The sequence below is a fragment of the Puntigrus tetrazona genome, chromosome 18, assembly GCF_018831695.1.
Source record: "Puntigrus tetrazona isolate hp1 chromosome 18, ASM1883169v1, whole genome shotgun sequence".
Lineage (NCBI taxonomy): Eukaryota > Metazoa > Chordata > Actinopteri > Cypriniformes > Cyprinidae > Puntigrus > Puntigrus tetrazona.
Window position 1 is genome coordinate 24,023,624 of NC_056716.1, and position 24,376 is coordinate 24,047,999.

The 24,376-nt window shown below is 36.4% G+C and overlaps 3 protein-coding genes across 6 annotated transcripts; all 3 read right to left on the reverse strand.

Annotated features, from left to right (window-relative positions):
• Positions 1 to 4,849: 4,849 nt before the first annotated feature.
• Positions 4,850 to 9,764, reverse strand: mapk12a (mitogen-activated protein kinase 12a). Its single transcript, XM_043264809.1, has 12 exons — positions 9,193 to 9,764; positions 8,147 to 8,276; positions 7,981 to 8,039; positions 7,772 to 7,883; positions 7,673 to 7,702; positions 7,413 to 7,460; positions 7,208 to 7,322; positions 6,940 to 7,011; positions 6,734 to 6,813; positions 6,548 to 6,626; positions 5,911 to 6,084; positions 4,850 to 5,587 (listed from the first exon to the last, which is right to left on the reverse strand). Exons 1-12 carry the CDS (start codon positions 9,309 to 9,311, stop codon positions 5,514 to 5,516), a joined length of 1,092 nt encoding a protein of 363 aa, XP_043120744.1. The 5' UTR covers positions 9,312 to 9,764; the 3' UTR covers positions 4,850 to 5,513.
• A 1,030-nt stretch (positions 9,765 to 10,794) lies between these two features.
• selenoo1 (selenoprotein O1) lies at positions 10,795 to 16,574 on the reverse strand. Of its 4 annotated transcripts, none has more exons than XM_043264808.1 (10): positions 16,399 to 16,538; positions 15,775 to 16,263; positions 15,450 to 15,653; positions 14,892 to 15,069; positions 13,890 to 14,020; positions 13,507 to 13,784; positions 13,165 to 13,333; positions 12,456 to 12,641; positions 12,133 to 12,289; positions 10,795 to 11,772 (listed from the first exon to the last, which is right to left on the reverse strand). In XM_043264808.1, exons 2-10 carry the CDS (start codon positions 16,242 to 16,244, stop codon positions 11,557 to 11,559), a joined length of 1,989 nt encoding a protein of 662 aa, XP_043120743.1. In that variant the 5' UTR covers positions 16,245 to 16,263; positions 16,399 to 16,538; the 3' UTR covers positions 10,795 to 11,556. The 4 variants fall into 4 exon arrangements, with proteins under 4 accessions (XP_043120743.1, XP_043120740.1, XP_043120742.1 ...); XM_043264805.1 differs by having other exon boundaries at positions 16,404 to 16,422; XM_043264806.1 differs by having other exon boundaries at positions 11,566 to 11,772; positions 16,404 to 16,574.
• Positions 16,575 to 18,608: 2,034 nt separating this feature from the next.
• Positions 18,609 to 24,059, reverse strand: trabd (TraB domain containing). The gene is given in 11 exon segments (XM_043263928.1): positions 18,609 to 19,448; positions 19,535 to 19,631; positions 20,184 to 20,356; positions 20,583 to 20,722; positions 20,946 to 20,980; positions 20,983 to 21,055; positions 21,177 to 21,317; positions 21,405 to 21,571; positions 22,503 to 22,560; positions 23,034 to 23,083; positions 23,733 to 24,059. Coding segments are annotated over 10 exon segments (1,080 nt in total). The 5' UTR covers positions 23,058 to 23,083; positions 23,733 to 24,059; the 3' UTR covers positions 18,609 to 19,276.
• Between the last annotated feature and the right edge of the window lie 317 nt (positions 24,060 to 24,376).

Consider the following 24,376-nt stretch of genomic DNA (forward strand, 5'->3'; position numbering starts at 1 on the left):
CAATAACAACAATAATATTAATTACAATAATAATAACTTTTGCAAGTCAGTTAAATGCATACGAATTGACATTTTTTTTAAAAACACATTTGTACCATTTTTTATACCCTTTTTCAACATTTTAATTATGTTTGCTTTGACCTAAATAGTCCCGTATGTGTGTGTGTATGTAAAAATAAATAAATATCTAGTTTAGGTTTTTGATTAATGCTTGGTCACAAAAATGGCATGCATCATAATTATACAATATTAGAATTTATATAGAAATATGTTTTAAATATATATCAGACCTATTATCAAGACAAACTGGTCACCCCATTTTCTGTTCTATTAATAATATAAGCACACTGGTCTGTTGTCCCAAACATTGCAAAAAAAAAAAAAATGTAACAGTCATAACTTGTACGTTAAACTTCCATTTAATATGCATTGATGTAATTCAGAGAGAAATTATGACAGGTGTGGTAACTTTTGGAAGTAAGACAGCAAATCAGCTTTCGAAATGTTTAAAAATGTTTTAAGCGGAGAAAGCAGCACATTTTGCAATTCTAATGTAATTTCTAAACAGGGCACTGCGATTTTAGTGTATTGAGCAAAGTGTGCGTCCATAACCTTGACCTTGCTGCCGGACATTGTCCCCCGAGAGCTCAATGAGCAAAGAGACCACAATGATTCATTACATCCCTCTCTTGCACAGCATATCATATATCCATCTACTTTTGCCCTATCATTACCACAAGCATATCCCCAACATATTGTTGCCACATGCAAGCATGTCTGTTTGACCATAAAATTCAGATTTACCTTCACTCCCCAAATTCTGGAAAGGATGTTATGTAAGTACTTATATAGTTATATAACCTTGCAGTTGAGAAACAGGAGGAGAAGTCCCATATCAAATAAACACTTTCTGACTTTGAGCCACTGTTTTCCATCACAGTTTCTACAAAAGCACTTAATACAGGATACATGAACCAGATAGTTTACAATTAGCTTGACCACAGAATGCAGCGGGATATAATTGTGGCATGATTGGTTTATAAAAATGTCCAAAGTAAATTTTCTAAATGCAGCTTTCATTTAAAATATGCTAAGATTCTTTTGCCTATTTTTACGGACTCTAGATTAGATAGATAGATAGATAGATAGATAGATAGATAGATAGATAGATAGATAGATAGATACATATTTTGTATAATTATATGTCTTCACTGTCACTTATGATCAATTTAATTCCCACATTTTACTGAGTGTGTAAAGGCTGAGTTTAAATAAATTGTATTCTTTATTTTTCACTGTTAATCATGTTTGGATATTGATCTTTTGGCTTTTGATTTTTTTAGTTTGACAATCCACAAATACAAAAGACAGAAATACAAAATAATAACAACAACAATAATAAAGAGCTTGTCACATACTGCAACGGGCATTATTTTTGTCATCTAAAACTAAATGTCAGCAGTAACAAAGTACTCTCTTGACAAAAGAAAAATGGTGGACCATTGAAAAGCTGTTTTGATATACACTTAATATATGAGCCAACGGCATATAACTGACCACACTGAAACCGTGACCACAATTTCCTGGACTACTGCTAAAGAAATCTAAAGCCCCCCGAACTTTTCCAAAGGAGGAGGATGTTGCTGTGTTCTTCTGACATCACTTACAACCAGGAACATTCTGTTCTTTAAAACAGCTGAATTCCTCCAAAAAGATCTGACCTTCACAGTATTTAGGCAGCTGTAAAACTTTGACAGGTTTGGTTGCGCCAGAATGGGAGCTGTATATTTTTCAGTCAAGTACAGTCGTGTACATGACGGCTCTCTAGGGCCTTTTGGATGATACCACACATAAAGAGCATCAGAGAAACACTCACAGGCGAAAAAGCAATAGCTAAATCTTTTCTTTTTGATGCATTATAATTTCCAATATGAGCACTCGCGCCCTTTGTCTATTATTTTTAATCAACAGAATTATGAGGTGGAATGAAAACAAGTATGAACTTCTTAGGATCACGCACATATGTTTTGGGTACCGGTTATTTTTATGAGCATGGCAATACCATTAAAATACCATTCTAACCATAGTCTGTCTGCTGACTGGAGGAGAACCATCTGTGGTACCGTCACGTTCATTCCTCCAGGCCCCTCGCTGTCCCTGCAGAGTCCATGGGTTGCAGGGATTCCGGGTCCTTGATCCATGCTGGGGCCTTTACTGAGAACATTTGAGCCAGTGGAATTTCCTATTGCACAGCCCGCTAAGCCAAAGGATTCCTCAAGATCAGCTAAACAGCGAGGAGGCACGTGCATCTCCCTGTGCTTGTGAAAGAGACGGAGAGAGAAAGTAAACAGCAAAATATGCAGAGGGCTTGAAGCAGGAGAGTAAGACTGCTTATGATAGGAAGTAATTAAAAATGTATTTGACTAAACAAAAGTTTGGGGTCAGTCAGATTTTAAAAAACGTAAAAAAATAAGTAGGATGCGTTTAGTAGGATGCGTTGCATTTCTTAAAAGTGACATTAAAGCCATTCACAATGTTACAAAATATTTTATATTTTAAAATTCTATAAACAGATAAACATAGCTGTTAAGAATATAAAGGCAGTTAAAAGAAAATAACTGCGTATCATTCTTCATTATTTTATCCTGACTGATACTTCTTGCATTTCAATATCTTCAATCGACTCTATCAAGAGCAAATACATTGGTGTTTATATTGAATATTGACAGGTAGTTACATTTCTGGTAAAAAGGTTCAGATCGTCGTGGTTAGTATGGCTTTTTGGTTTGTTTTTTTTAAAGAAATTAGTATTGAGCAAGGATAAAATATGGTGAGAAAAAAAATCACAGTAAAACATTTCTAATGATAAACTTTCAGAAATAAAGGTAAAAAAGCTGTCGCTGGGGCGGTTACCTTTCCAAAAAAACTAAATGTCAGCAGTAACAAAGCACCTAAAGGGTCCATTTAGTACCTTAAAGGTTCATATAAGCACTTAAAGTGTGAGAGTGTAGGAAAGATTGCTATTTTAAATAAATACTCTTGATCTTCCTGTTCTTTAAAGAATCCTGAAAAAAGGTGATCATACATGGTCCACAAAAAATATTAAGCAGCACAATTCTTTTCGAATTTATAACATAAATGTTTCTTTTGCACTAAATCAGCACATTGAACATGCAACTTATAACTGGAGTTTTTTTTAGTTGCGATAATATTTTTGTCACTATATTTATGATTATATAAATACAGCCTTGGTGAGCATTAGAAACTTAAAGCTGAAAAAAGAAGACACCAAGTCACTTATGTAATGCTTCAAGATCTCTAAACTATGTGAACATAAGCAAACAATGAAATATTATGTTTATCCCTTTTCAAGAGTGTTGCACAAGACAGGATGTTTGACAGAGACAGCTTACCATAGTTTATTCACAGGACATAGTGTTCTCGGTGTAAAGAGTTATCTGTGAAATTGCACATATATAAATATACAGCAGCCTCACTAAGTATTTGGACACTTTAGTCACTTAAAATGTCTAAATGTCATTAAATTAGATATAAAACACCCGTATCATCATTATTTATTCACCAACAAATCATCTGCAGTGAATGGATGCCATCAGAATGAGAGACCAAACAGCTGATGAAAACATCACAGTAATCCACATTACTGTTGAAATAAATCCATCATGCTTCCAGCTAAAGTATGAGTGCTCTATCTATACTATTGCATTTTCCAATAAAAAGGTTGTATAATGATATAAAATATATTTATGCACTGGTATTTTCACCAGAAGTTAATATACCTTAATGATGGATTTCTTGCTTACATGCAGCTTTTGCTTCACAATATGATTAATGGACTTGTGTGTGGGTTATTTGGGTTTTTTTTTTTTGCTTTGTGAACTGTTTGGAGGGAAGCCATTCACTTTAGATGATCCACTGATTGGAAGGCGACGCAATGCTAAATTTAATAAAACTCATCTCATGTTGGACGGCCTGATGGTGAGAAAATATTGAGCAAATTGACATTTTTGGGAGAATTAGTCCTTTGAAACCTTTTGTACAAAATGGGATGCTAGATTCAACAGTACGTATATCTTGAAACAGCTTTAAACTTCAGTGACTTTTTACAGGCACCTTTGTGGCATCTTTTTTTTCTAACAAATATAGAAAGGTTTTTGAGTCAACACATCAGAGAAGTTCTTTAAATAAACCAGCGAGAGAAAAAACTTTGCTGGCTTTGCTTGCTATCTTCCTTTTTCATTCTGTGTCATTACATATGGCTGCCAAGAAGTGTGCATGATGAAAAATGTATTTTCCCCTTTCTCTGTTTTCCTTCGGGCAGAACACTCTCTGGCCACAAGAACCACAAAAGGACTCTAAACAGAGGCCAAAAAAGGGCCAGGTATCAAAGACAGGCTACAGGAACAGAGACGGACTCTCATGGGACAGGGACTGCTAAACTACAAGTTCAAAGGTCAACTCAGCGGTTAAAGCTAAAATGACTTTAATTCTTCATAGGAAACTACAGCACAGTATTAGCATTTAGCAGCAATGCTCACTAGTTAATCAACTGCATTAAAAAAAAACATGGGCATGGGACCTAAAGTCTAAACGGAGCTTCTAGTGTAATAATGCAGCAAAAATATGTTATTAAAAACAGTGCAAAGAAAGTCTACATGTCGCCCTCTGTTGGATATCATGAGAAATTCAGTTCAGTTGACTTTCATTTGAGATAAAGAGAATAGTTGGAATACTTAAACACACAAACACAAACAAACACACACACACACACACACACACACACACACACACACACAGATAAGAATGATTAAACAACCTCAAAAGCAGGAAAAAGTACCAATTGTCTTTTAATCCTATCTTCTTTTGTAAACCTAAATTAAAAATATACAACAAACATGTAATCAACGAAAAACATGCTTATTGTACATCATTTTCTTTTGCATAAAAACATGATTTTTATGGATTTTTTGTGACTGTGGCCAGGTTAAAAAATTGTTTTAAAAGGTAAAATTAATACTCTTGCATATACTGAAATATTTGGCTTTGTGCTTGAAGAGAGTTTTTTCTATTCCAGGATTAAATGTAAAATATACAAACATACAAATATTTATACTGTGGTATTTCAGTGAAATTAATTATGATATGTCAGCATTAATGCTGGCTGATGACGTGCTTTTCGTGAAAAAAAAATACTACTAATACAAAAGGAAGGTACTACAATGCCACACTTGCAAAGATTTGAGTATAAATCTTTGCAAGTATTTGATTGTAGTACATTTATTTTGCATTAGTAGTATTTTTTTCAAGCAAAGCACGTCATCAGCCAGCATTAACTCAAATTGCAGAATGATGTAGGCCTGCTAATAGTTCAGTTGTGCCAGAAATTAGCACACAACGGGCTGATAAGCTAAAACTAAACAGTACACTCACAAAAATAGTTCAAAGTCTGTATGTGACATGGTACAAATAAAATGTAAAGACTTGATGATGTCTCAGAGAGCCGTCTCTTTAGATTCTGCCACGGCTGGTGCTGGATGGAAGGTCAGAATTTCACTGAAGGTGAGTTCTGGGATCAAGGAGGAAACAGGAGGAAGAGAATAAGAAAACTGGTTATATATTAACTCTCCAGAATAAACTATAGCACAGTTAAGAGTAAAATACTAACTTAATAATGAAACAATCCACCAACAAATGGTGCCATCAGAATGAGAGTTCAAACAGTTACTCACACTATAATCCTCAAGTAATCAAAATGACTTAAAAAGGTCTTTTTTTAATGGTGGTTTATCTTTAATCCATCACTTAAGAGTCCATTGCTTGTTTATATCATAAAGCTGATTGACTAACCCGTTACACCATTGCTGTGAATTTAAAATCACTTGAACCTACTTTTCCACTGCTCCACTGACTGCTCTGCCTCATCCAGAGAATGATCGTACGGTGGGGCCTCGGTCTCCTCGTCTGGTTCACGAAACTCAGAGAAGAAAGGAAGAGCCAGACCCTGTGCCGCTGTTATTCTACTGTCAGGATCCAGGAGCAGCATGCTGTCTAACACATTAATCGCTAAAAAGGAAATCAGCACAGAATCGGTGACCTGCATTCATGAAAGATGCACTTGGATCAAATAGGAAGTAAACTCTTCAAGGTTCACGGGTTCCCAAAGAATGCTTGAAGTAATAAAATGTAAATGTTGCTTTGAATAAAAATGCATACATGTAAATGAATTTGATGAAAAGCTATGGACGTTTTATATACATAATCAAGATTTTAGGTTAATTTCTTTATGAATGTTTCTTTCTTTATAGTTTCATTTTTAAAAGTTTAAAAATGGTGGTTTGGGTTTTTTCTTAAGCAAAGAAAAAATATTAACTGTATACATATTAAATGAAATAAATTAATTAGCAAGATGTTTTTTTTTATGCTTTCAAATAAAGTAGTCATAATTATGATTACGTCCTTTATATAATAATAATAATGATTAGAAGACCTACTTTTTGCATTATGCAAAAAAAAAAAACACACTTACCTTGTGGATTAATATTTGGTAATAATATCCGCAGATCCTTCTTTCTAAGTTTTGGTAACTTTGCTACATAATTTCTAGCCTAGAAAAAAAATATAACAATGTGGTTTAGTTGTTTTTTTTTTTTTTTTTTTACATCTTATATCCGGTGAGACATCTGCACACTAGGAAGACATAACTGAAACACACATCTTCAGACTGTAGTTTGGCTGTGAACTCTTTTGTGGGCGTCCCTGTAATCTTCATGATCTCCATCAGCTGATCCAGGTCTGGTTTAACACGGTCAAGGATTCATATACTGGGGATGAGAATCACCACATCAAAAATACAACAACAAAAAAAAAATCTCCTAAATTTGTGCGCAAAAACCACAGCTTTCCTGCAGGGAAGGATACGGTCATTTCCTTTAAACAGTGGTTTCCCTAGCAGCATCTCTGCCATGATGCATCCGACTGACCAGATGTCCACTGAGGGGAATCAAACACAGACATGTCTCTGTATCACCATCGGTTTAAATAGCTATTGTGCAATATTTCATTAATCAAGAGCCTTTATGAAAGCCATAAAACAGACCGACACTAATATTAACATATGCTTTTAATTACAGTTTATGGATAGCACGGATGAACATATTAAGATTAGTGCATGCAACATTCTACTAACCAGTCTGTGTGTAATGCATCCAGCTAAGAATGACCTCAGGCGCTCTGTACCAACGTGTCACAACATAGCCCGTCATTTCACTGTCTGCTTGCCGTGCTAGACCAAAATCCAGGATCTTTAATATAAGACACCAAGAATTATCTCGACAAGAGGCATACAGCATGAATATGCAAATACCACTTCACACATGCACATGGTGAGATACCTTAAGCTCACACTCCTCATTTATTGCCAGATTGCCTGGTTTGAGATCCTGCAGGTTTTAACAGATCAGTCAGTGGTTTTGGAGCAAGAAATACATTATACATATGTATGTGTGTTTATATATATATATATATATATATATATATATATATATATATATATATATATATATATATATATATATATATATATATATATATATATATATGTGTGTGTGTGTGTGTGTGTGTGTGTGTGTGTGTGTGTGTGACATGTACTCACCCTGTGAATGATTCCAGCAGCATGGATGTACTGCAAAAGTAAAAAGATTTATGACTATACTTGAGGGAGTAACTAATATTAAAAACTTATGATACTCACTTTAAGTCCTCTCAAAATCTGGTAGACCAGATACTGGACCCTGTCCTCTGATAGTTTCTCCATTTTCATCAACTTTCCTAGATCAGTACCCATGAAAGGCATGACCAAGTAACTGTGCAAAAGACAGGGAGAATCAGACGATGACCGTGCGTTCAATAATCACTATTTATTTCAAACAAAAACAGTCAAAGCATTTGTAAAATACTCACAAGTCATGGAAACGTTCTAGAGAAAGGTCTGCAGTGAAAACATCCAGCAGTCCAATAACCTGTAAGGATTCAACCAGTGATTTTTAAGTGAGTCTGCAGATCTGTTCATTTATGACGGGGCAGATGAGAAACTCTAATCAAGAAGTGTTAATTTTAGGTGTCTTACATTATCGTGTTTCATGTGTTTGAGTAGCCTGAGCTCCCGATAGGCTCTTTTGGCAAACAGGTCAGACTGGAAGGGGCGATGGAGTTTCTTGATGGCCACCTTTGCCCTTGTCCTCCGGTCAAACGAATAGCTGAGGAATAAATCACCAGCTGTAAATGCATGCATGCATTTCAAACTAGAGCATATAAATATATATTTTATTGCCTTTGAGTTATACAAGACATTTCACAAACCGCACTAATATGTATTTTAATGTTAATGTTTTTGTTTTGTTTTTTAATCTAGGAAGCTGGCTGCTGGAATAGTGACTAGTAGCAAAGAAATAAATACTATGGACAAACAATTGCACACTAGTATACATAAATAAGGTACAACTTACAAAAAAAGAAGCTTGCCATATCAAATGATAATCCTAAATTCAAATAATTATTCTTGAAAGATTCCTATGCGATGCATTTTAATTATACGAAGTGTGGTCTGAGGACGAGTGGTTTTAGGAATAGTAAATGGTAATAACCTACAGTAGAATTGCAAAGTGGATTTTTAATGACATGTTAAGGTGTGGGATGTGTCTTAATAGTGGTATATTACTCCGGGCCTTTTAAATCGAGTATGCAGAGTTAAGGACATGCTATAAACCATCATCACCTGACCCGCAGGTAGTGTTCGTCAACAGCTGCCATCTTACAATTATTAACCTCATAGTAATGCAATGAGCTGTACACAACGTAGTTTTACAGGCACTGGGTTTTTCATTTGGAACTCTCGTTTTCTGTCTTTGTTTATCTTATATATCTCTATAAAGACGCAGTGAGAAAACACACAGTCTTAATTTCAAATACACTGTGTAACATCGTTTTTAATCAAACCACTTCTGGGCATGTAATCAAAGTAATCATTCACCAAGTTTTGATCGACTACCTCCGTCCACATCATTTGTTTTGAATAGACGCGGGCTACACGGATCTGCTACAATGACAATGAGCCTTTTAAAAACGTAATGCGCGAATCTATCCAGGAAGTAAAGAAAATGAGAGTATACTCACCATACCGTACCATATGCCCCCGTCCCCACCTGTTTCAGATCTCTGTATCTCTCCGGCACCTCCCAAACAGTTTTGTTCACCTCCTGGCTATAATAACCCGGTCTTGATCTGGCTGACATGTTGGTGAATACCCCTTTAAATGTGCCACCGTGACTCCCGCGGCTGTGATTTCAAGGTTTACCTGAACACTGATAAACGAAATCTACCTGTGCGCGTTCATAGACTGTGCGCGCCCGCGTAACCGCTCCCTCTCCACCGTGGCCGAGTGTATGGCAAGCCGTATTAACATAAAGCTGTTGCGCGAACCTAAATATTGTGTAAGTAAAACCAAATAGTGACCATAATATTTTCTAGTTACTATTCAAACTACATAACTATAATTCATATTCATATATTGCACTTTTGGACAACGTTGTGAAATGTTGTTAAAATGATCTGCGTTCATACAGCTGCACAAAACAACCGAAAATGGTGTATTACGCATGCATGGTCATAGACAACACGTGCATAACATCACTGCTTGACAAATTCACTTCTCTGTAGTTTACACAGAAACAACAAACGGTATCATTTTCAAAAACTAGCACTATGAAATGTGTTTTCAAAAGTTTCAAAAGCCTCTAAAATGCTGTTGTCTTGTAAACGAACGACCAAAACATACTAAACGTTTTTAGTTGAAAATGCTGTTGTATAAGAAATTAAGAGCTGATATTCAAAGATTCAATGCAAAGATTCAATGGCAATGAAATCTGGTCAAGTAAAAATGAGATAAGTACTATTATGTAATGAACACACAATTCTAGATTCTGAAATGTCCTTAGTTTTCGAGTTAAAGTTAGTGGTAAAAAATTGAAAAGCTCTTCTAGTTCGTATTCAATTAGTTACTATTAATTACATAAATATTAGTGCCATAATCTAGGCAAATATTTTGGGCGACGCTTAATTAGCTGCTTATTAATGAATAGCATAAATTGTTAGTTTCAGGTGTAAAATTGGATTAAGGAATCTAAAATACGTTCATGCAGAATAAAACATAAATATGTTCTTTATAAGTAATAATAAACTGAAGTTGGTTAACAGTGAGAATTGATTTTAAAATATATCCATAATATAAAGTGTTGCCTCTATTTGGTTTATTATATATCAAAACAGCTTTCCATGCATAAGTTGCGTCACTGAGACAAAATAACCAAGACATGATTATCCTTCAGTGAATGTGAGAACAGCAGCATGTCTGTTCTTCTACAGCCTTGAAAAACATTAAAACAAGGGCTTTGGGAGACCCATGGATTTTTGGACTTCTACCATATGAACAAAGAAGAACGCTTGTTCCGATTTTATATGCAATACACTAAAGAGATATTATTTTTCGGCTTGAAAGTAGTAGACACTGTTGAAATCTGCCTTAATATTTTTAGGAACACATCGGAACCTGTGTTAACATGTTACTTAAGTACTGGGCCCCAGGCACAGACATTCCTCCCTAAATGAAAACAATGGAAGCTGCTTCCCCACACACTCTCACTGAAAAGGTTACATTTACAAATACAAAACCTCATCTTCACAGCAATAATCCTAGTTTACAAAATTGGAACACAGACATGCTATTTATTACGTTTATTAAATAAGTAGTTAATCTTAGAAATAGTGCATATTCATGGAAGCTCATAAAACTTATATAAATACATTGTGAAAATTTCTTCACGGTTGTTGAAACTATGCTGAAAGACATTCAAATTATTTTAATTATATTTGGAACAAAATCAAAAGGCCATTTTAAGAATGGACACGAAGCGTATGAAAATACAGTACTCCCCCTGCTGGATCCAAAATTAAGATGTAAAATGATTCATGCTTTTTTTCCCAATTATATTTTAAAAATGAATTGGCAAAGCATTAACTGAAAATAAAATACTTTCAGTCAACTTATTATTTAAATGTAGTTGCTGAATAATAGATTATTTCAGCTACGCATGAATTGTGTGTTAAATCAATTACGCATTCTTATAACTACAAGATTTAAAGTGAGAGCCTTTAGGTAAACGATTACATCCGTTTGTGCGTTTAGGCTTTGGAGATTGGTTGATGTAAGGGCTTGTGCGTTTACTTGAAAGAGTCATTTTATAAAAAGGCATAACTTCCATCTTTCAGACTGAGACCTGTCATGGTTAGACTGATAGTCTAAGTCATCATTTGCAACCAGTCAAATATACAGCGATAAACGTGCCCCCTACACATTATCTTTCTGCACCTATTTAACTGGTGGACAGGAGTATAATGCCTCATTTAATACCTTCATTGACACCTAACCAGCTTCTGCAGGATTATTCTACTTAAATGAGCAGGTTAGTTGTCATGAAGGTTTTATGATGATCATGTGACACAGATCTCATTGGCCCACATGGGGGGCTTGCTGTCATAAGGGACAAATACTCGAGCCTCTGCTCCTGAAGTATTCCCTTCTTCGCCGGTCTCATCTCTTTCTTCTGAATCTGCCACCCCTCTTCCCATCCAGCCTGGTTTTTCAAGACCTTCCTGCACAGAGAACGGCTTTTCCAACACTTTCAGAACTCTCTGGACCTAACGGATTTGAGAAATAGACAAAGTGTTTAAAAAAAGAGTTTTAAGATCTATAAAGTTCACAAATAAAAAACATGAACTACTAAAAACATAACATTTATATTAACTCTTCAGTAATAACTGTTCAATAATAATAAGTCTATAATGCTCAACAAAAATACAATAAAATTGTGAAATATTATTAGAAGTTAAAACAACTATTTTCCATTTTTTGAAAATGTATCAAAGCATTTCAGCAGCCATTAAAGTCTTCAGTGTCACATGATCATTTCGTTCAAAAACACTTATTTTCAAAAAGGTTGCTGCTCAATATTAGGGTTTTTACTTCTTTGATGAATGTAGAGTTAGTAATAGCCCCACCTCTGAGAAGTCACCATTTTCAGCTGCTTCTATTGCATTCTGGGCAATGTAGTTTCTGAGTACCACATGTGGGTTACTGTCGTTCATCACATGTACTCTCTCCTCCTGCAGATCTGTCACATCAACCCCTGACTCACACTCTCGAGCAAGCCGCTGCCTTGGGAATTGGATTAACAATATATGCAAAAGTAAATAGTAGTTTAAAAAAATCATTTACACAATTGGTTTCAAATTACAACACTTTACAATATTTTACAATTTTTCATTGCCGACTGGAAATTAATGCAATTCTATCAAAAGAATACATAGCGCCCTTTCTGTACCTGTATTTTTTGATCCAGCAGGACCAGTCTTCAGTATGTTTGGCCCTTAGTTGTTCTGAAGTGGTGTCCATCAGCTCCTTTAATCTTGAGAGCTTTTCCAGCTGCCGGGCCACTGTCCTCCTGTCTGAAATCATCTGGAACAGTGCAGGGTTACTCTGAGCCATGGACAGCAGCATTGCAAGTTCACTATATTGAAAGAAACAAAACATTAATAAACAGAAATATGCAAATAAAGATATTTAACAATTGTTTTTAATTTAAACCATGTTAATTGACTTTTTTTTATCAATTCAAATTCTAATTTAATTTTTACATTTTTTGCAGACTTAATTTCATGTTATGCTTTGTTAATATTATGTTCATTTGTTACGTCATGATTTAGTTTTTATTCTTTTTATGATTGCTATTTCTAGATTTTATTTTAGCTTAATTTCAATTAACAAATACTTTATTACATTGACTCTTTGTAAAGAACGTTATACTTATAGTTCATAGTTAGTACGCCATTATATACCATTAATACCATTTTTACTGTCAATGTTAAATATTCCTATAATAAATGCACAATAAAATAAATAATAAATGCAGATATGGTGAGCATTAGAGAAGTGTTTTTTTTTAATGCAATACTTATATAATATATTGCAATACTTTCTGGCCATAAAATTTTGAATGGTAGTGTCCATAAGAATATATACTGAGGTGTTACCGTGGGTCCATGGTGGGTCTGTTTGCAGCTTTGAGCTCCTCTAGAGAAGCACACTGCTGAAGGAGAAGCTCTGTGGCTTGTTTTATAGCCTCATTTTCATCTTCCCCCTCCTGCTGTGTTGGGAAGGAAATCTGACTCATGCTACGGAAAGTGTTGGTAAAATCCGCGCCTAGGAGGAAAAGGTAAGGAGAAATCAGAGGTATAATCATGTACCATCTGCAGGAATAAGCATCTATCATCCTGCAATCCTCCCCCTTCTCTAACCCATTTGACAAGACTGCCACTTTACAGTACCATGAGAAACACAATCCCTCCAGGATGTTTGTAATACTATCTTCATACCAGTGTTATGCATGGTCTGCATAAGATCTGTGATGAGCATCTCATCCTCTGGTTCCTCAATCCTCAGGAGACCCAGTTTCTTCCTCATGTTGCTCATATAGAAGCCATTGTAAAGAGGCATATACTCATCCAGCACCTGCTCGGCCTGGTCTGGAGGTAGGTCAGGTACCAAGGCCTCAGCGAGCCGAGCTAAATTCCACCGGCAGATTGCTGGCTGGGCTTGGTAAGAATACCGCCCTGAAGTATCGGAGGCATTACAGATGAAATCTGGGTCAAAACTAGAAGAAAAAACAAAGAGGGAAAATGTATGAATTGCAAGTTAATTAATGCAAATGACTGCTGAACAGTCAGAATTACATTTGAGTTTTCATGTAAGACATTACCGGTCCATGAAACCAAAAGGCCCATAGTCCAAAGTTAGGCCCAGGATGCTCATGTTATCAGTATTGAGGACTCCATGACAGAAACCCACACACTGCCACTGAGCCACCAGCCTCGCTGTTCGTAAGGTCACCTAGTAATAAAAAAAAACAAAAAAAAAAAAAAAAAACTTTATTTTAAGATGTCCTTGTTGTAGGGCTACACGATTATAACAAAAAACACAATTGTTGATTATTGTAATTGCAATTATGCTGTTGCTTGTCTATAGTATTAAGCCTCAAATGTCAATTACAAATAGGATTGGTTTATTATTTAAATAAACAAATAACATAACAATAACATAATTATGGCATACATAATTGTAATTGTGATTAGAAAATCGATTAATGTACTTACTATTATAATAAAAATAAATTATGCATACTTGCATGCACGTAACCCCAAATCAAACCCCATCCTAACCATATAATAAGCAAATGTAGTTACTTAATATTACTCAGTACTTAAATGTATAATTACACTACAACAAGGACTCCTTAAAATAAAGTGTAACCAAAAAATTGCATTCAAGTACATATAGAAAAGCACAATAAAGACTACTCATCAAAAGGAATATTAAAAAATTAATGTAGTAGTCAGAACAAGGGCACGCATTCCCATTATATCCTGTTAAAACTGCAAAAAAATATTTTAGTAATAAATGCAATAAGAATTCAAATAAAATATTGTGCTAGTATTTATTCTTATTAGTAAGTCACATGTACAATAGTTCTATTTAAAGAAATTGTATTTTATTAAATTTACATTAGTTAAATTTAATCAGTGCTAACATGCTCTAATATAGTCTTAGCTAAATCTGATGATGGTAGCCTGCCAAAGTCATTCAGGTAAATAAGGTCACTGAGGATAAGGAGGTGGTTGAAGAAAAAAAAGATCTGGTGTTTCAGTGGATCAATACTACAGCTGCAGCTCAGCATTGGTATTTGGTATAGATCTCAGTCTACCTCTCTGAAGAAAGCAGTATTCCTCTCAATGCGCTCTGAGTGATTCTGGTGGATCTCTGGGTAGAAAGTCTCAATGACGTAATCCAGCATCCGGCTTCTGACCTCATCGTGGCCATAGCTGGGACCTTGACGGCCAGTGAACTCATCAGCTCGTTTGAAGATCTCAAACGACCCAAACCTGCATCAAGAATCAGGTCAACATATTAACACCTAGAACAATGACAGCTAGACCTAAAAGTGACATTATTTCACTGACAGGTATTACAACTGAATAAGATCTGTGATGAGCATCTCATCCTCTGGTTCCTCAATCCTCAGGACAAAAAGAGAGAGCTGAGACAGTGGTGCTGATGTTGTTAATAGCTAAAGCCGTTTTAATCAATCATTTAAGGAAAAAAGTAAAAGAACTAATATTTATAAAACTAAAAATGAAGACGAATAGAAATATTAAAAAGAGTAAAATAACAAAAGCGCATAAAATTATATATAGTACACAAAGAATACTAAACTAACACTTACTTGAGAAAGCATTTAGGGAAAAAAAACTAAACAGATTACCTAATGAAGCTGGGAGCAATGCGCAAGACCACAGAGCATCTTTCCATGCGTGGATTGCCATCGTAGTTGATATCCCTCATGACTCGTGAATCTGAAGTCACTACTGATCCGGCTCTAGTGGTCGGGACCCCCAAAGCAAAAACTGCCTCACTGCACAGGAACTCACGTATGCTGGAGCGCAAAACCTTTCGTCCATCTGCCTGCCTAAAAACAGGACAAAAATTGAACAAAGGAAATAAAAGTGGAACAGACGTCATTTTAAATCTGAACAGTCAGTTAATCAGATTACCACAAGTATATGAAAATGCAGTAGCAGGCCTGTTACCTAGAGTATGGTGTCAGCCCAGCACCCTTCACTTGGATCTCCCAGCTTCCCGTGGGATTCTCCTGCAGTAACTCGGGGCTCTGATCCACCGGGGCTTTCACTTCTCCCAGATAACATGCAGCTCCGTCCCCAAGCTGTCCTGCAAACTGTCCGAACTGGTGTCCGCAGTAGCAATGGGCAGCAGGCTCTGATCCTGGCATCACTTTAGATCCGCTGAGATACTCTGGGCCCAGTGGATCCTTCAGAACCTCAACAGCATCAAGACCCAGAAGTCCCAATGCTGGACCTGAGACTGCCACAAACTTTGGGTTCTTCAGGGGGGTGGGTTGGACTCTAGAGAAGCAGGCCCCCCGGACCTGTCGGACCCCTGGTTCAGTGGATGAGTCTAGTGGAAGTTTTTTAAGAGCAACATTGTCAAACTCCAGACGCTCAAGGCAAGAGCGGCTTGTGCTTATGCCCATATCGTCCATCCCCACATGTGATAGCGATCTACGTAAAATAACACCGGGAAATGAGTTATAAAGACGCGCTACACGCGCTCCAGCAGGAGCCATTCACATAGTACTGATGTCTAACAAAGCTTGTTAGTTAAGCAGACTAGGAAAAAGTGACAGTCATCCTTACGTAACTGCAAAGAGAACCAAGCTGTTCTCAATACCACGGAAATCTGGTCCGTCGTTGTTTTTGTTCCCCCTAGAAACAAACACACAGGAACCCTGTTCCCATCGAAAAGTTTTTTGTTTGTTTGTTTAACTTTATCAAATACAAACATATAAGGAATAATTACACTGATAAATCAGTTTTTTTCTTATTCGTGTAAAGGAAAAAGAACACGAAAAATGCATTCAAATAAACTAAAATAAAAAGTGAGGCTTGTTCTATTAACAATATATATATATATATAAAAAATAAGTCCAAAAACAAAAAGACGTTTCAGAGCGTTTCTGTCCATCATCCTTTCCCACCGAAAAGTGAAATATACAGCATTTAGTTTTAACGGTATTCACAAAATAGACTGGCCACGTAAACGTCACACTGGCATACAGGAAAATAATTGTTTTTAGTGTTTAAATTATCTTTATTTTACATTTCTATCATTTAATTATTTGCTTTATGTCAACATGGTATGTTTAATAGCAAGTTTAAAATAAGTTAGACAAAAGTAATGCAAAAAAAATATGAATACATTAGCAAGTAAACATTAACTACAATTTTCCTCATGTAATTTAAGTAATTTACCCAGCACTGCATGTATATGCACTCTTTAAGCATTAAAACTCTTCTTGAATATACGAAAGACAAATATTGTAAAATTTAAGTTTTTAATTAATGAGATATTTGAGCATTAGCTTCCTTAAGAAGAAGGACAAAATGATAGCACCAACAAAAGAAGTTGGACCATTTATTCCCTTTTTCACAGTTAACACTGGATAGAAAAAACATGACATTGTAGCACTAAACCTGAAGGATGTACAAAGAGATGCCTCAAATACCTTTGACTACTTCATTTCTCACCCAGTGCAGCAGATTTAGATGATCAAAAAGTAAAACTGCACAAAGTTAACAGGAAGACAAGAGTTTTTAGGAAGACAGCGACAGGAGAACTAGACTACTGGGTCATTGGATCAGTAGATTTTTTTTTTTTAAATACATTGTATTAAACCAATCAGTTAGTCAATCTGTTTAATTAGTTTGCAACTACCTTGATCCATTCCAATAAAATTTAAACGCATTAACTATTATACAAATAGAAATACTCATTAAGCACCAGGGCACTGACAAATGTCTCAGAATGCTAATATATATATTTAAAACCATTACAATATGTTATAAAAAAAAAAATCCAATTAAATAATCCAATCAGCCACCTACACACTTAATCATGCAGATACATCCATATAGTCATTTCCTTCTTCAGCATACCATGGCATGCATGCAAAGCTTTAATCACGTCTTAATTTGAGCCCCACGATAGTTCAAAAGAGAGCTTTTTCCATTCAGCAACTAATTTAGAAGAACAACAGAAGGCATTAGCATTCCCCGCAACACTCAAGTGTTATGTGCTTCATATGTGCCTGTGACCATTGATGCCACATTTAAAACTGATTTCAGTCACCCTATAAGAGACAGTTGTAAAAATCTACACGGAAAACAAATTAAGATGTGAAGCAGCAGTTCCAGTAAGGCTTTAAACACAAAGAAACACTCCCAACCTTTCCTTCCATCCATCCATCCATATAAAGCATGGCCCGTGCTATTGATGGCTTTTCTTTTAGAAGCATTTTCTCTCGCCTTCTTTAACGGTTCTCTACACTTGCAGTTTCAAGTCATTTTGATGGTCTCTTGTGATTTATGCTTTGAGTTAGTGGTGAATTATGACTAAGAACGATTACATGGTAAAAGAAAGTAAATGAATTTGATCTCTCATCTTACAACAACATATTGCATAAACAATGCAGCGTGTCTAATTAATTGCATAATTCACAAATTTCTAGAAACATCCTATTAGCAAGAACGAATGATGGAACTGTGAGTGAAACAGGAGGACTCCAGATTTAATAGTACCCATTTATTATGACCATATGGAACGAGAGCGAAACACCCTGTCCTGTTCCTTTTAGCCCTTTTTCCAGGTCATGTGGTAGGAGGCACTTGATAGCTAGCATGGGCAAAGTTTACGTTGGGCTTATCAGGTAACTGGAAAAACCAAGCAACCATGCTCACCCCCCCGTTACTGGATGTGACTTGAAGCTCTCAAACACTGCGTATGCGGTTGTTTCACTTCCACTCATTTCAAGTCTTTTGTCAGAAACATAGATATTCAATCAGTGAAACCAAAACACTTTGGTCGTGAGAAATTTCCCAAAGTTCATTGTTTGAATTTATCATCATCATCACCTTTCTTTTAAACAAAATCTGAGCAATGCTTTCCTTCACAAATGGTCCTATTGCGCAATTCAGGTTTAAAACTAATTATGCAATACAGTACCATTAATAAAAAAAGGTGGCTTTATCATTCGTTCGTAATGAAGTACAGATTAGGTCGCAGATTAAAATGTTGACTCTAAGGGAATAACAATACTAGTCTGCTGAACACCGTCTGCTGGGAAACAAAATGCATCAACTGCTTGAAGGAGCCAACCAAGGGTAAATCACAGCAAAATAAAACTTCAGTTCAAGTCGAATGATTAGCTGGGAAATCCCGCAGCAGCTAATTTCCTAGTAGGTCATACTTTAAGAAGAGGAAAAAGGGGAAAGAAAGCACGGTCCGATTTCTTTGGCAGTACAGCTCTGCGTCCACAGAGCGGATGGACAGAGGGCTGAGGAGGTAGAGAGCTAGACAAAAGCTTCCACCCATATTGTTTATTTCATATGGAATGGAGATTATGTTTGCCCCTTAATTTTCCCCTTCACCCAACCACCATCCTGTAGTTAAGGCTATTGGTGTTCAGTGTGACATCCTGATCTCACTGCTGAAAAGTCTGTGCTGATAAAAGTAGGGTCAAACGGAAGGTGTTCGTATATTTTCAAGCAATGACTGGACTGTGGGTAAGGAGAGTAACGCTCTCCCTACACCCTTGCTGGCACGGAAGCAGGCGTAACCCAGAAGCCCCCACATGGCTCCTTTCAACACGTTGCGTATTACCCAGCCAAAGCGAGATGGTGGAGCCACGCTACAAGGGAAAAAAATAAAAAATTTTGTCATGATATATCTGGTACTATTAGATAACACAGTGGATGTAGTTGTGCCGGTACATACCTCATGATCTCATGAATATTGAGCTCTTTATCCCAATTCCTCTCAATACCAGGAACGTGACCCATCCCGACCACTCCAACCACCACAGCAGGCACTTCTGAAGAATATAACAGGTAACATGACTCCAAATATGTTTTTCGCTTGAATGAAGCACTGGCAGATTCGTTTCAGCTTTATTTTGAATTAGCCTTCATTTTAATTTTATGTGCTCTTGCCATTATTGTAAATTTTTTAGCATTAATTCAGGTTGAATATAGGTTTCATACATGTTTATTTCAAATTTAAGTAATTCAGGTGAAAAGATAATAGCTTTAATTTTAGTCTAGCAATGATATAATTTACTCATGCTTATGTCTTCCCAAGCATATATGAATTTTTTTTTCCCTCTGTGGAACTTTAAAGATGATACGTTGGTAGCCAAACATACAATGGAGGTCAATGTGAACTGAAACTGGTCAACCTCAGAAATATCTTCTTTTATATTCCAAAAAAAAAAAAAAAAGTGTCATACAAGTTTGGAATGACACGACAGTATTGTGTGTTAAACACACTGAGCATACCAGAATATGCATTTTTAAACTCAAGAAATTTCCCTAGATCAAATCAGTGCTATCACTTGACAGCAAAGACTGTGGCATGCAGCACTCACTCTCAGCATTAGGAGGCGCCTCCACACAGCGCGCTGCTTGTCTGAGTGTGTGTGTGAGGTAGATGTCTCGTTCTGCAACAATAGTGCGGTGAAGGGCTGGAAACTCGCCAATCATTTCTGACATGGTCTGCTCCAGAAGATCCTTTTGTTTACACTTCTCTACATCCTCCTTGCTGACAAGAGCAAAAAAAAAAAAACACATACCAACATGTCCAGGTCACATTTCACACACATTAAGAAAAAGCTTTGCTTAAACAAAATTAATCCTATATATTTGAACAATTAATAACTGTCTTTAAACTAAAAGACTTCATTGAGCTTGTTGGAATACGAGGTTAAATTAAGAAAGTTTTATGTAATAGTCTTTATAGTCTACGTATAAAACTTTGTAGATAGTACCTGATGGGGTCAGAGAGGAAGCACAGGCCCCAGGCCAGACGAGCCTTCTGCCACAGGCTGAGAGCAGCTATTGCACGCTTAAAGGTTACCGGAATGGGCCGATCCCCAAGATGAAATTTACAGAAGGGCACTTTTCCTGCCTGCATTGGGTAAAACAGAAGGAAACACATATTTTATTTATGCAGACCAGTCTTTGATGCGCTGCAGTGTCCACAGGTTTCATGTTTCGTGACTATGTGCATTTATTGTTCTTTGATAATTGGTGACATCTGCTGGGAGTCAGAAGCGAGTGCATGAGTTACAGTGCATGTCAGCACTAAGAGGACTGCGTAAGCGAGCGAGAGCATGTGCATCCACACTGACCTCCTTAAAGGCTTCTCTAAACTCTCCTCCGGGGCCATGCCCAGCTGTTCTGTAATGTGAGCCGAGACTTTGAGCAGCAATATCTGCATGAGGCCGGACATCACTCCATTCTGACATGAGAAATGCGAAAACAAAACAGAGAGTAAAAAATTAAGTCAGACTAGTAACACGTTGATTAATGAAAACGCAGAGGAACGCGTTTGGCAATATAATAACTATGCCACGGCTGACCTGCTTAATGGCCTGCTGGACCTTCTCCAAGTTAATGTCTTTAGCCTCTTTTAGAAGAGTCTTCTCATCCATTTTAAGCATGGATACTCTATACTGGCATAGCTCCACCACCACCACATCTGGCTGGACCGCTTGGATCGTCTGAAACGGGGTACACAGTAACAAAACAGAATTTGATCGATCAGTAGAACTGATGTTAGTCCATAAAAAGAGAAAGCTAATGCTTACAGTGGCAACATCCTTCTTGCTGCTGTCGCTGAAGTGGGCCGTGCCAACCAGGTACACAATACTGCCCTCAGGTGTGGTGAGGCGCGTCACGGTGTCCGGCAGGTCTGGCTCAGTCTGTCGGCGCTGGGCACGCACTTGCCACAAAACTTCTACTGCTTCAGAGTCTGCTAAACAGACAAAACATATATTATTTATCTGAAGAACATAAGAGGTGGAGCAAGAACACTTCCTACTATTGTATATTTAGCAGAGGCATAGCTACTAGAAAATATTTTTAGATAACTAGTTTCGGCGCTGAAAAATGACAAGCGGAAATTAAGTCGTAAACAAAAGTACGGCAATAGAACCAGTTTCAGAAATGAAAAGTCACAAACGAAAATAGAAAATGAGTCGTAAACAAAAGTACGTAAATAGTCTTCTTTTCAAGCACTACTGGAGCACAGACGTTGGAAGGATGAGCTTTAGAAAGTATAAGATTTGAAAATTTTTCGAGGTGGTGTTACATTTGAAAACGGTTCAAAACTTAGTTAAAATTAAGTTAAAATTCGCTTAATTTTCTAACATAGATGAATTAAAATCGCTAAGTTAGCAATTAAGTATGCTTTAAACTTATAAAATATTTAACCAAAACATGAAAGGGGGACTAAAAACATATCTGGAACAACAGAAGCCAAATTAAATTGATTCTGAAGCATGCCGTGTTATAAAACTTGAAACCTTTACAACCCTCCTGCATTATCAATCAAAATACCACTAGAAAGAAATAATACTAGTCTGTGCTGGGAAATTTAATATGGTTAATTGAAAATCATCTTATACAAGTTAGCATATAAAGTTGGTAAACCTAAAATTCTATAAATTCTAAATTAAATAAAAAAAAAAAATAAAACCAAGCACGGTAAAGGGAAAACTAACAATAAACCAAACTGAAAAGATCCATTTCATTAATTCTGTATTCATATTAGTCAATTAATAAAACATTCAAAACTTAAATCATCCTTAGTGTTATTTTAGGGACTACACTACACAGCACCATTTCTTACAAAATCAAATAAAAGAAAATTTTATTTTGTAAGCTTTAAATCAGAGTTTACTCACAGAGTCCAAGAGGAAATGGAGGTTGTGTGTCATCTTCTGCTTGGCCAACCGAGTCATCCTAAAAACAAAAATTATTCATTATAATCTTCATCGTCCACAAAGCAGGTGTGAAAAAGCTTGCCATTCACTTCTAGGAACCGCCATATTATTCGCTCAACCTTGAAAAACATCTTGAGCAGTTTTAAAGCTTCATTCAAACAAGGAATGCTGTGCATATTTCTTCATAGTGGGAAAGGCCCACCTAAACAAACAAAAGGCGATTATCCAATACTTTCAGCACCCACAAGAAGCCAAAAGAGAGTGCCATAAACAATAATGAAAAGGCTTAACGTGTGAATGAAAAGCACAGGAAGCCAAATCAGTGAACCATAACAAACGGCATTTCAATTTAGCGGTACAAGTCTTGAAGCAAATCCTTACTATCTACAGGTAAAAATTCATCACCACGGAAATAAGTTAGTTTTTAAATACTTTAGCGGAATTCTCAACCTGCTAAAGACAAAACAAAACCTACAAGCTCCTAATTTTTACCTCAGAGTTGTTGTCCTGATCCATTGTCCGCTGTTCAGTAAAACCTCAACCTGAAAGTAAAGATCATATGAGTCAGGCACAAAAACAACCCACATAATAAGACATTCAACAGATTTACAGAGCTTTGGAAGGCTGTGTACTGGCCTGTTTGAAATATATGCCTCAACACTAAACCGGGCACTGTTTAATTAAGGGATTTTGAACTTTCCTGACTTGTGCAGTTGGGTTGCTTGAGTAAAGTGAGTCATCAGACTTCATTATCAGCCTGCCATCTTGTCTCGTGCAATTACACCACGTACACTTTTCGAACTACTGTGATTCCAGCACAACATGAATCGTTTTTGTTTTGATGAGGGTTAAGATCGGATAACGATCTTTTGAGCTGCACAACAAAGCGTTTTATGCTGACCATGTAACAGATCTAATCATACAGAAGGCAGACATTAAAGGTGGCGACCTGCTGTCATCAGACCACCTGGTTAGCACGCCAAACTCAATTCAGACAGCTTCCACTTTCTAGCTTTTAAAACGCTTTTGCAAGCGGTTACATTTCTTAGAAAAGCCGAGCGCATTTTAAATGTAAGTAATAAAAAGTCAATTAAAAATAAGGCAAAACTGAACCGCAAAATCCACTGGACTATTAGCTGCAATCTCAGTCACCACATCGAAAAAGCAGCAAATATAAAAAATAACTCTTACATTTGACTTGGCAGACAGCTTGTCCGCTCTTCCCAGGAAAGCAACGAATCGTATCGGACCGAGATCGGACAGTCAGTTGTAGTGAGGGATGATTCTTGACAATGTAGTTCGGCTACAGGCTAGCTGCGCACACATCCACGCAGCTGTTAGCTGATGCTATGCTAATGTAAACTAAGCCCCTTTAAAAACTTTAAAGAACTAACTAACAATAAGTTACTTATTTTGGTGCGCCGTGACGATAACAATATTGCATTTTATTACAGAGATATTTAAAAAATACTAAAACGGCCACCTTTGACTGTAGTTTATTTGCTAGCTTCGGCAAAATGAAATGATTAAAGTTAGAGCTACAGTCAGTCAGCTGCTTGCGTGAAGTGACTCTGTAGCGCCGCCCGTTAATGCAATGCTTTCTGGGTAATGTAGTATATAGGATAATAGCGAGTGAGGCTGTGTATAACAAATATAACAGATTATATTTATACTTAATCTATTCTAAGATTTTTTTTAGGTATTATAATGCAAATTGTATCGTTTCTAAATTTCGTATGCTTAGCTACAGTAACAAAAGTCGCTAAAACGGATGTAAAAGTACTTTGACTCACGGTTAAAAACTGTAAAACAAATTGTTTCACCTGAAGTAGATT

Coding starts and splice junctions, on each gene's coding strand:
- mapk12a (XM_043264809.1), bottom strand. CDS start 9,311: ATGTCAGCCAGATCAAGACCGGGTTATTATAGCCAGGAGGTGAACAAA. Junction 7,703..7,771: donor AGATTTTGAGAGGACTTAAA/GTGAGTATCATA, acceptor TTACTTTTGCAG/TACATCCATGCTGCTGGAAT. Junction 7,323..7,412: donor ATGAGGAGTGTGAGCTTAAG/GTATCTCACCAT, acceptor CTTATATTAAAG/ATCCTGGATTTTGGTCTAGC.
- selenoo1 (XM_043264806.1), bottom strand. CDS start 16,546: ATGTTTGTATTTGATAAAGTTAAACAAACAAACAAAAAACTTTTCGAT. Junction 15,070..15,449: donor ATTGCTCCCAGCTTCATTAG/GTAATCTGTTTA, acceptor TTCTTGATGCAG/GTTTGGGTCGTTTGAGATCT. Junction 13,334..13,506: donor GCAGACCATGCATAACACTG/GTATGAAGATAG, acceptor TTTTCCTCCTAG/GCGCGGATTTTACCAACACT.